Genomic DNA, 12,888 nt, shown 5'->3' on the forward strand with positions numbered 1-12,888 from the left:
TGACGGACACTGAGGGGGGCACTTGACGGGATGAGCACTGGGTGTTATTCTGTATGTTGGCAAATTGAACACCAATAAAAAAATAAATTTATTATTTAAAAAAAAGAAAAAGAAATCCTGAAAAAAAAAGGCAATTCAAATATATACTAGGGGAACAGTATGGGCTGGAAATCCTGCCTTGCATTACCAGACAACTCGGGATATGACTACTATTACCAGGTATAATTGCCAGGCAGACAAAATAAGCAGGAGTAAGAGGATACAGATACAACAGAAGGAAGGATCATTCTGGAAGCTCAGAGTACCCACCTTGAGGTCAGCACGCCTACTCTAATGACAGGAGGATGCTTGCTCCATTGGACGGTGATGTGGAGGCCAGGGTCTTGGGTCTTCCTTTAGGAATTTGGCTCTCTATTAGTAGACAGATCAGAGACTGCCTGCGGTAGGTTCACCAAATCCTCCTTTCTGTTGTCCTTGGGCTTATAGCTTCTCTATATTTGTTGATGGGCATTTCTTCTGAAGGTATTGCACTCAACACTGAAATCCAACCCTTGTTCCCCAGGTAGCTCCTTAATTAAGCACCATGGCTTTGTTATGACACATACTACACCAGAAGCAGTAGTGGGGCACACTTTGGGGTGAAGGCATCAAAGGTGTATGGACCCACCTGTGAGCAGTGAGGGTAGGCAAAGGATTGATATGAGGTAGAAGTTTACTTATATCATGGTGTATGAGATGGAGAATATACTTCTAGAATCTCCCATCTGTATAACATAGAGAAGGAGCATGACTGGAGGATGAGAAAAGAATAATCAATGCAGAAGCCATGGCAGCTGTGAGGCTGTGTGTTTGTCACACAGGGCAGCCTGATCAATGATTCTCTGCAGGCCAGGACTCGGTGTTTTGGGCACCAGGTCATGGCAGAATGTACATTTGCTCCCTCCTCTGCCTCCGTGAGATTCAGTCCTTGCAGGGGTCTCACTCCTCCACTTGCCCTATCACAGGGGCACACAGCTGTTCCATAGGACAGAACATGAATTGCTGACCAGGGAAACACTCCTCCCAGCCAAAGCATTCTAGCTGTAGCCTCTTTGTCACTGGGTGGGGTGGAGTGTCGAGAGAGCTCTGTAGAACACAGGCTGGGACACCAGCTGTCCTGATGGAGAAGACCAGCTGTTTCCAGTAGAATTCATAGTCCAAGGTGCTCACGCTGGGGCAAGAAATAGGTCAGCTGGCAGCATGGTGTAGTCACATGATAGGGAACACTAGATATGGATGTGGGAGCTCATTTCCTATATGGGCCCTGGCAGGAACTTTGCCTTTCTTAATAGTCTCTCCCAGGGTGTTTGGGGCATGGCCAAGCACTGGGAAGATGCTTGCAGAGTCAGGCTATGTGAGGAAGCACTAAGAAAGAGTTCCTGCAGAGCATGCTCTTACTGCCCATCTACATCTGATGATGTCTGTGCTGCTGCTTGATCTTGATCTCTCTTTCCTAAGGCCTCCTGGTCAAGTGCAGCTCCTAGGAGAGGTGGAGAAGCTCCTCTAATACTAGGAGCCCTGGGATGCTTCTGAGGTGAGCCAGAGGCTCTGGCCTGAAAGAGGCAGGTTTCCTCCTCTGGACAATCCTTCCCTGCTGCCCAGCAGGAAGCACTGGACTGGAGTGTACACCTGCCTCCAGCAAGGCCTGCTTGCTTTCCTGAGTTCTTTGCACTTGACTCCATGTTTCCACTGGACCTATGTGACCCAGTCTCTGGATTTAGTCCCATGACCACCTCAGAGCCTCTCTGCTGGCACAGAGTGGTCAGGAGTCTGTCCAATGATTAAGGTCCACTGATTCACCATGAGACCATGGGCAACACCTATAGCTACCCTCAATAGGCAATTAATCCTTGGTAGCATCACCATGAGCCCCCTATTCTCTACTGTGTAGCCTTTTCCTGGATTAATAAAGAGAGAGAGTGAGACTATATGGAGGGGGATTGCGGAAAAGTGTGGACCTTTAAATTGATGGAAGGCACTGGCGTCTCAAGTTCTGGTTCCCATTCCAGGCCCCATCCCAAGAGTGGCCGTTCTGGTGGAGGATGTGGTGGGAGATGTTAGTGAAGGCATTCACTTCCATGGCCATGTTTTCACCATAGTGGAGGAGCAGTGAGCAAACAGGGAGTCCAGGCAAGCATCCCCCTCCAGCCTATCATGGTCTCTCAATCTCTTGGCCTTGAGCATATTACTTAACTTCCCTTGGATTAGTTTTCCTCATTGTTTTAAAGGGACAGTAATCTGAACCTCACAAGGAGAATAGGAAGAATGGGATGGTGTGGATCAATTAAGAAGAGGCCTCGTTGTGGGCCTCCTATTCTGTGACCAATGTCTAGCCCCACCTCCCTCACGTTTAACTTGGCCCTTCTGATCCAGGCTAAGGAGTGTTCTTATTAGCTTTGGGAGATATCACACATGAGAAGTTTCTCCTGAGAGTACCCGTTCAGTGAGCAGATCAACAATGAGGCAGGGCCTCAGGGGCCTGGCACGGGTGTGGGGGCCAACAGGAAAGAGAAGAGAGAAGTATGACAAAGGGAGAGAGATCAGAGACCTGGATCCAGCGAGTAAGCACTCTGTGATCTGCACTATGTCCTCAAGGATCACAAGCACTGGGAGTAGAATAGTCTGGTGTGTGGAGGTTCGTTCTGGTTTATTTGACAGGAACAATCAGTTCAGACAGTGGGAAGACTGCTTTCCTGTTGACATCCTCTTGCCTGGGATCTGAAGTCTTCATGCCTTGGTGTGAATAGAGGTTTGGGACAGCAGCCCAGACTCCTCACCCACTCACTGGAGGGTGCTCATGCAAATATTCCCACAGAAGGTTGAACAGCATATATTATTTGCTTGACAGTCTTGATGATATTCACATGGGCGTCTGCACATGTATATAGTGGTGTGCTTTTCACAGACCTTGATTTCCTCAATCAGCTGTATTTCTGAAACAGAGCAGGAACAGGATCAGTGGAACCAGATCCCTTAAGAGCACTCTTCTCAAGTTTAAATCCTCTCCCAAAGACCCTAGAACCTGGTCCCACCCATGACACTCTTGGACTTTTCAGGGAACTCACTTTCTGCCTTTCACCCAATCCTGGTGATGGTGGTATATTAAATCCTATTTCCCCCATTTTCCCCTAATAGATCTCAATGCCTGATCTTCCTGAGCCCTCTCCATACTCTGCAGCCAGGACTCTGTCTCTCCTGTTAGTCATGGCCTTGGTGAATATTCTCCCTAGAATCTACACTCTGAGAAACCAGCAGAGTCTGAGACATCCTGCAGATGCTCTCCACTCTCCAGAATTTTCAGGGTCCAGAGAAGAAGACTTGCCATTTTGCCCCCTCTCTCCTGGCACTGTCCCTGATTCCAGGGCCCTTGCCCCTTCACAGAAAATACCACTTGCACTCTCTTTCTTTCCCTTCCACTGTCACCATCCTGGTCCCTCCAATGATAACTTGGACTTGACTTTGAACACCCCCAAACTTGCTTTCCCAGGGTCCTTTCATTCTACACCTACTCCCACCAACATTTCTGGATGTAACGTGTCACCTATGTGCAGAAATCGAAGAATTGTTTTTTGGTTTCCCCTCATGATTCTCAGGCCATGATGTACCTTTCACTACTGTATGTACCATTTGTGTCTGGGTATTTGGAATGGAGAATCAAAAGATAGAGGTTCCCCCTCCACCCACATCACATTCCCAGAGCTGGGTAAAGGGGCCAGAGGGCCATGGTTTGGAGGACCCAGAGTCTTCATAGTGCTGTGGTCTGAGCAGGATGTGTTAAAGGTTCCAATTCCCAGGTCCTCCTCGGAAGGCCCCTTTCCCCTCCTGTCACCTACCCTGCATCCTCTTGGATTTATGATACCCTCCCGGGGCCTGCAGCAGCAGCAAACAGAGGAGCAGGATAGGCAACAGAGCCTGGGTTGGCATGATTCTGGCCAGAATGGAGTGTTCTCAGTCTGGCACAGACTTCTCTGGAGAGTTGGCTGGTTATCCTAGGCTCCTCCTTGCTTCTACTGGCCTTGTGTCCTCCCCTTATCACACGCTGTTCTCTCTGGGACCTGGGCTTCTGAAGAAGTTTCCTGCTCTCATATGATTAACCTCCTCCTTTGCAAACAAATTTTTCTTACTTCTTTAAAAAAAAAGATTTTATTTATTTATTTATGAGAGACACAGATAGAGGCAGAGACACAGGTGGAGGGAGAAGCAGGTTCCCCTGTATCAGAAGCAGCCTGATACAGGACTAGATCCCAGGACCCTGGGATCATGACCTGAGCCAAAGGCAGATGCCTAACCACTGAGCAACCCAGGTGTCCCAATTTTTTCCTAATTCTAATTATTAGATAATTTACAGAAAAAAGAGAAGAGTATAATTTTTAAAAAATATGATAATCTAACTAGAGAATTCATGTGTGTCTCATTTATTACCATTCTATTTTTGCATATTTAATATAAACAATCTATTGTTTTCTCATATTTGAAATCACCCATCTATTGTTATCCATTTTGCCCCACCCTCATTTAATCAGGTAAATATTTCACAATGTGGTTTTCCATAATTACACACATCTCACTTAAATTCCTATTGTCAACCATTTGCATTATACTAATTACTGATTATCTAGACAATGTATTATATTGAATATTTTCAACCATAAATCTTTTATTTCTGAGATTAATATAAGATAAGTGGATTGTGTGGGTGCAAGAATTAAGTAGATGTGTTAAGTATAAATAAATAAATACACATATATATGCATGTATGCCTGTATAAATACATATACGTATATGTAAAGAGAGAGATGGATAGTTTTGTAACTAAATATGTATAAATCATATTTAACTCAACAGAGGATGAGTGTCAATTTCCTTAAACCTTATAAGGCACCACAGTGTAAGTCTGGAGATAATGGGCATGAATCAACCTTCTATTGTCTATAAAAATTTGAGTAGCAGAGGAATGTTCATACGTTTTGTGCTAGAGCAGATGGGGAGTTGAAACTGACCCCAATATTCTCCAGCTTCGTAACACTGGGACAGTCCTATGACCTCTGTAGACTTAGTCCATTCATTAATTCTTGACACTTCCATGGTGAGGATGAAATAAGATGACATCTTATATACACCCTCATAGTACCTGGCACACAGTAGGTGCTCAATGCAGTACCTTTGTCATGTCTCCAATCTTGCTTCCCAACAACACATAGCAAGTCCTAGGGACCAGAAGGACTCTCTTACCTCATCGTTTACACTGGGTACTAAGATCCAGCCCTGGAATTGGACTCTTAGAAGAGAAACTGTTTGGTCCAAGAGTCGGTGAGATTTGCATGCTTATCCAAGCAGATCTGCCAACTCCACATGGATTGGTAGCAGAGCCAGGAGTAGATATAGGAACTCAAAACAGCCATTTCAAATGAACTACCTCTACTCTCTGAAAGAACAGAAAATGTGGGGAATTTGTTCTGGTATTTTGGAGTGAGGAGGTGAATTCTGAGAAGGGAACTTTTCACGTTCTGTGAGGTGGAGGGTCAATCACTCTACCCTTCCTTCAACTTAAATTATTTCTTCCCGTTGACAAGTTCCACCAACCTACTCCCTTGGAGAGAACCCCTCAGCCTTTCCTTCTCCCCTGCCTCCTCTTTCTTCCTTGTTCACCCTAGTGACTGTGGGGAGAGCTCCACAGACTGTCTCCTCTTTCAACATTTTCTGGGTGGGATAGACACACAATCTTACCCTTTAACTTGAGGTCAACTGTAAAGACCTCCCTGTCCAAAAAGAATTCCTAAGGGATGCTTAAATTTCCAACATCAGCCATTTTTTCTTTGGAGATTGGATCCTTTACAAATGCAAATACTGTATGATCTCACATATATGTAGCCAGAAAACCAAGACAGCCCAAACCCATACCTACAAAGAACAATCTAGTGGTTACCAGAGGTGGCAGGTAGAGTGTGAACAAAATGGGTGACAAGGGTCAAAAGGTACCAACTTCCAATTACAAAATAAATAAGTTCTGGGATGTACTGTACAGCATGGTGATAGTAGTGAACAATACTGTATTGTATATTGAAAAGTTGCTTAGAGAATAGGTCTTAAAATCTCTCAGCATGTGGAAAAAATTATGTAATTGTGTGGCGATGAATGCTAGCTGGATTTATTGTGATGATCATTTCACCATATATATATTGAATCATTATGCTACATACCTGAAACTAATACATGTAAATTATGTCTCAGTTTTAAAAATACAAATATCAGGGCATCTGGGTGGCTAAGTTGGTTGAGAACTGGACTTTTGGTTTTGGCTCACGTCAAGATTTCAGGGTCCTGAGAGCCCCACTCTGGGCTCTGGGCTCTGGGCTCTGGGCTCAGCAGAGAGTCTGCTTGGGATTCTCTCCCTTTCCCTTTGGCCTTCCTCCTGCTCTCTCTCTCTCTCTCAGATATACAGATAAATCTTTTTTAAACATTCAAATGCCAATGGAATAAGCAATCACTAGGGTTTCTCTAGAGCTCAGGAATGGGGACTATGAGAGCAGACACCAACAACACAACCTTATAGTTTTAGAAGAACACAAGGCACATTATAGATAAAAATTACATGAGCATGTATTATATATGTGTGTACTACATGTGTATATGTATACATATAATCATATGATTAATAATTTGTATGAATGTATACATAAATTCATATCCATATATGTATATATGAATATATATGCCTGTCTGTTTATATGTATGTGTGTATATATGTGAGTATATATATTATGTGTCTATATATGTAAGTGTATATATATGTGTGTGTATATGTATGTTCATGCATGTATATATGTAGGTATGTATGTATGTATATGTGTATAAAATATGCAGAGAGAAAATAGATTTTGAAGAGGTGTGGGAAGAAGGAATACATTTTGTAAAATGTTACAATGAAGCTCACGAGTGACATTTGAGTAGTAGGGGTGTTAGTATGTTAAAAATCTATAATGGAGTTAAGGGAGTTACCAGACAGAGAGAAAAGTGAGCTTGCCAAGCAAAGATTGCAGTGTAGATTTTGTCTTTATCGAATGAACTTAAAGGAACAATTTATACTTAAAGTTTGAATGAGAGAACCTGCCATTGTTCCACATTAGGTTGTTGCTGTTTACATTCCTTTGTTGAGCCTACATCCTCATGAGCTGTTTAGCAAGTGTATGTTGAACACCTATGTCTTTGTAAGCTTTTTAGCAGGTGTATGTTGAACACCTCTGTTCATGGTCAAGACAGGATCAGAGGCCATGGATACTGACAAGTGATTTGTCTGTTTTCCTCTGTCTTTTTCCATGACTATATCTACTGCCTCATCTTGATTTATAAACAAAACCTGGAAAACCTACAAAAATAAGTGTTTTGTGGTTATCTAGGAATAATACAGAAAACATTGCTGTTATTTTTGGTGAAGAAAATCAATTTTGTATAGTTTATTTCAACCTAAATAAAATGTGAATTTTGTTTAAAAAAATAAAATAAAATATGCAGAGAGCAAAAGCAAGAGTAAAGGCCTGCTGTTTTCCTAAGATCTACACAGCTTTTTTGAAGATCCATTTGCATAGTCCAAAACCAAGTGTGACAAGAATCCCCAGACGAATCTCCTTAGCACTCTCAGTGACTGTGCTCCTCAAACAGACCACTAGGGACCCCCAACATCTGGACCAGACACAGGGCAGAGCTGTGATTGCCCCTCACAGAACATTATTACCTGGCCATAGAAAAAGAGGTCTTGGGATTCCATAACGCAATCATTTTAGGTGTGGCAGCCTTTGTAGTCCCCACCCATCAAAGTTCCCTTCTGTTTGCTCCCACGCCTTTGTACCCAGGTCCCCAAATTCTGTCTTTTGTCTCTATACAGTCTACCCTCCATAGCCAAGTCCTCAGAATCCTGAAATACATTTCCTACTGTTCAGTGCATTTGATGAATCCTAGAAAAAATCGCTTATACATGGATGTCTCCAGGCAGTGTATGAAATATTCCTGGACATAGAGTTTGGAAGAATGAAGTCTGCTCCCTGGCAGCCCTGGCCCTTGGCCTCTGGACTCTTTTTTTTTTTCTTTTTTCTAATAAGCTCCAAATCATGTGTATGAGTGCCCACTGCAAAACTCCTCTCTGATATTTGGTGAGCAAAGGGCCCCAGCCCTCAACCCACAAACTTGTGTCAAGACCTTGGTGCTGCTAACTGACACCTGCGCGCCCAGGAGAGTTCGCCGAGCTCCCTAAGGGCTGCAGCGCGCAAGGCTGTACCCGGGAGCAGCTCGGAGGGGCTCGGGGGCGGCTCTGCGCGGAGGGGGCTGCGCGGCCACGGGACAGCTCGGCAGGGGCGGCTCTGGCAGAGGTAGAGGCTCCATGCGGAGGGGGCTGCGCGGCTCCGGGATCAGTTCGGAGGGGCTCGGGCGGCGGCTCTGCAGGGGGGAGCTGCGAGGCCGGGAGCGCGAATCCAACAGCGCAGGCTCCGGAGCACTGGGCGCCGGGACACAGCCCAGGATCCGGCCTCCCCCGGGACAGGCAGAGGCCGGGAGGGCCCAGGACAGCAAGGACGCTCCAGCCCCGAGCTGAGCAGATCAGTGGCCCCGCCCCGGAGCCTCCAGGCCCTGCAGGCTGAGAGCTCTGTAGTTACTGTGGGAGCTGAATCCAGATTTCCAGAGCTGCCGCCACCACTGGGGTTGTTCCTCCTGGGGCCTCACAGGGTAAACAACCCCCACTGAGCCCTGCACCAGGCAGGGGGCAGAGCAGCTCCCCCAAATGCTAACACCTGAAAATCAGCACAACAGGCCCCTCCCCCAGAAGACCAGCTAGACGGACAAGTTCCAGGAGAAGTCAAGGGACTTAAAGTATACAGAGTCAGAAGATACTCCCCCGTGTTTTTTGTTTTTTGTTTTTTTCTTTTTGATTTCTGATTGCTTCCCCCACCCTTTTTTTCCCTTTCTTTCTTTTTCTTTCTCTTTTTCTTCTCTTTTTTCCTTCTTTTCTTCCTTTTCTCATTTTTCTTTTTCTCTTTTCTTTCCTTCTTTCTCTCCTCTCTTTTTCTCCTTTTCCCAATACAACTTGTTTTTGGCCACTCTGCACTGAGCAAAATGATTAGAAGGAAAACCTCACCTCAAAAGAAAGAATCACAAACAGTCCTCTCTCCCACAGAGTTACAAAATCTGGATTACAATTCAATGTCAGAAAGCCAATTCAGAAACACTATTATACAGCTACTGGTGGCTCTAGAAAAAAGCATAAAGGACTCAAGAGACTTCATGACTGCAGAATTTAGAGCTAATCAGGCAGAAATAAAAAATCAATTGAATGAGATGCAATCCAAACAAGAAGTCCTAACAACGAGGGTTAACTAGGTGGAAGAACGAGTGACATAGAAGACAAGTTGATGGCAAAGAGGGAAACTGAGGAAAAAAGAGACAGACAAATAAAAGACCAAGAAGACAGATTAAGGGAAATAAACGACAGCCTGAGGAAGAAAAACATATGTTTAATTGGGGTTCCCGAGGGTGCCGAAAGGGACAGAGGGCCAGAATATGTATTTGAACAAATCCTAGCTGAAAACTTTCCTAATCTGGGAAGGGAAACAGGCATTCAGATCCAGGAAATAGAGAGATCCCCCCCTAAAATCAATAAAAACTGTTCAACATCTCGACATTTAATAGTGAAGCTTGCAATATCCAAAGATAAAGAGAAGATCCTTAAAGCAGCAAGAGATAAGAAATCCCTGACTTTTATGGGGAGGAATATTAGGGTAACAGCAGACCTCTGCACAGAGACCTGGCAGGCCAGAAAGGGGTGGCAGGGTATATTCAGGGTCCTAAATGAGAAGAACATGCAACCAAGAATACTTTATCCAGCAAGGCTCTCATTCAAAATGGAAGGAGAGATAAAGAGCTTCCAAGACAGGCAGGAACTGAAAGAATATGTGACCTCCAAACCAGCTCTGCAAGAAATTTTAAGGGGGACTCTCAAAATTCCCCTTTAAGAAGAAGTTCAGTGGAACAATCCACAAAAACAAGGACTGAATAGATATCATGATGACACTACACTCATATCTGTCAACAGTAACTCTGAAGGTGAACAGGCTTAATGACCCCATCAAAAGGTGCAGGGTACTTAATGCAAAAAAAAAAAAAAGGTGCAGGGTTTCAGACTGGATAAAAAAGCAGGACCCATCTATTTGCTGTCTACAAGAGACTCATTTTCGACAGAAGGACACCTACAGCCTGAAAATAAAAGGTTGGAGAACCATTTACCATTCAAATGGTCCTCAAAAGAAAGCAGGGGTAGCCATCCTTATATCAGATACTAAAATTTACCCCGAAGACTGTAGTGAGAGATGAAGAGGGACACTGTCTCATACTTAAAGGATCTATCCAACAAGAGGACTTAACAATCCTCAATATATATGCCCCGAATGTGGGAGCTGCCAAATATTTAAACCAATTAATAACCAAAGTGAAGAAATACTTAGATAATAATACACTTATACTTGGTGACTTCAATCTACTCTTTCTACCCTCAATAGGTCTTCTAAGCACAACATCTCCAAAGAAACGAGAGCTTTAAATGATACACTGGACCAGATGGATTTCACAGATATCTACGGAACTTTACATCCAAACTCAACTGAATATACATTCTTCTCAAGTGCACATGGAACTTTCTCCACAATAGACCACATACGGGTCACAAATCGGGTCTGAACCAATACCAAAAGATTGAGATCGACCCTGCATGTTCTCAGAACATAATGCCTTGAAATTAGAACTAAATCACAACAAGAAGTTTGGAAGAACCTCAAACACGTGGAGGTTAAGGACCATCCTGCTAAAAGATGAAAGGGTCAACCAGGAAATTAAGGAAGAATTAAAAAGATTCATGGAGGGATCCCTGGGTGGTGCAGCGGTTTAGTGCCTGCCTTTGGCCCGGGGCACGATCCTGGAGACCCGGGATCGAATCCCACGTCAGGCTTCCGGTGCATGGAGCCTGCTTCTCCCTCTGCCTGTGTCTCTGCCTCTCTCTCTCTCTCTGTGTGACTATCATAAATAAATAAAAATTAAAAATTAAAAATTAAAAAAAATAAAAAGATTCATGGAAACTAATGAGAATGAAGATACAACCATTCAAAATCTTTGGGATGCAGCAAAAGCAGTCCTAAGGGGGAAATACATCGCAATACAAGCATCCATTCAAAAACTGGAAAGAACTCAAATACAAAAGCTAACCTTACACATAAAGGAGCTAGAGAAAAAACAGCAGATAGATCCTACACCCAACAGAAGAAGAGAATTAATTAAGATTCGAGCAGAACTCAACGAAATCGAGACCAGAAGAACTGTGGAACAGATCAACAGAACCAGGAGTTGGTTCTTTGAAAGAATTAATAAGATAGATAAACCATTAGCCAGCATTATTAAAAAAGAAGAGAGAGAAGACTCAAATTAATAAAATCATGAATGAGAAAGGAGAGATCACTACCAACACCAAGGAAATACAAGCTATTTTAAAAACATATTATGAACAGCTATACGCTAATAAATTAGGCAATCTAGAAGAAATGGACGCATTCCTGGAAAGCCACAAACTACCAAAACTGGAACAGGAAGAAATAGAAAACCTGAACAGGCCAATAACCAGGGAGGAAATTGAAGCAGTCATCAAAAACCTCCCAAGACACAAGAGTCCAGGGCCAGATGGCTTCCCACGGGAATTCTATCAAACGTTTAAAGAAGAAATCATACCTATTCTCCTAAAGCTGTTTGGAAAGATAGAAAGAGATGGAGCACTTCCGAATTCGTTCTATGAGGCCAGCATCACCTTAATTCCAAAACCAGACAAAGACCCCACCAAAAAGGAGAATTACAGACCAATATCCCTGATGAACATGGATGCAAAATTTCTCAACAAGATACTAGCCAATAGGATCCAACAGCACATTAAGAAAATTATTCACCACGACCAAGTAGGATTTATCCCCGGGACACAAGGCTGGTTCAACACTCGTAAAACAATCAATGTGATTCATCATATCAGCAAGAGAAAAAACAAGAACCATATGATCCTCTCATTGGATGCAGAGAAAGCATTTGACAAAATACAGCATCCATTCCTGATCAAAACTCTTCAGAGTGTAGGGATAGAGGGAATATTCCTCGACATCTTAAAAGCCATCTACGAAAAGCCCACAGCAAATATCATTCTCAATGGGGAAGCACTGGGAGCCTTTCCCCTAAGATCAGGAACAAGACAGGGATGTCCACTCTCACCACTGCTATTCAACATAGTACTGGAAGTCCTAGGCTCAGCAATCAGACAACAAAAAGACATTAAAGGCATTCAAATTGGCAAAGAAGAAGTCAAACTCTCCCTCTTCGCTGATGACATGATACTCTACATAGAAAACCCAAAAGCCTCCACCCCAAGATTGCTAGAACTCATACAGCAATTTGGCAGCATGGCAGGATACAAAATCAATGCCCAGAAATCAGTGGCATTTCTATACACTAACAATGAGACTGAAGAAAGAGAAATTAAGGAGTCAATCCCATTTACAATTGCACCAAAAGCATAAGATACCTAGGAATAAACCTAACCAAAGAGGTAAAGGATCTATACCCTAAAAACTACAGAACACTTCTGAAAGAAATTGAGGAAGACACAAAGAGATGGAAAAATATTCCATGCTCATGGATTGGCAGAATTAATATTGTGAAAATGTCAATGTTACCCAGGGCAATTTACACGTTTAATGCAATCCCTATCAAAATACCATGGACTTTCTTCAGAGAGTTAGAACAAATTATTTTAAGATTTGTGTGGAATCAGAAAAGACC

General features: G+C 43.3%; 1 protein-coding gene across 1 annotated transcript; it reads right to left on the bottom strand.

Moving 5' to 3' along the window:
* Window positions 1-2,669: 2,669 nt before the first annotated feature.
* WFDC10A (WAP four-disulfide core domain 10A) lies at window positions 2,670-4,056 on the bottom strand. Its single transcript, XM_038571379.1, has 2 exons — window positions 3,873-4,056; window positions 2,670-2,972 (listed from the first exon to the last, which is right to left on the bottom strand). Exons 1-2 carry the CDS (start codon window positions 3,961-3,963, stop codon window positions 2,821-2,823), a joined length of 243 nt encoding a protein of 80 aa, XP_038427307.1. The 5' UTR covers window positions 3,964-4,056; the 3' UTR covers window positions 2,670-2,820.
* Between the last annotated feature and the right edge of the window lie 8,832 nt (window positions 4,057-12,888).

This window comes from Canis lupus, chromosome 24, assembly GCF_011100685.1.
Source record: "Canis lupus familiaris isolate Mischka breed German Shepherd chromosome 24, alternate assembly UU_Cfam_GSD_1.0, whole genome shotgun sequence".
Lineage (NCBI taxonomy): Eukaryota > Metazoa > Chordata > Mammalia > Carnivora > Canidae > Canis > Canis lupus.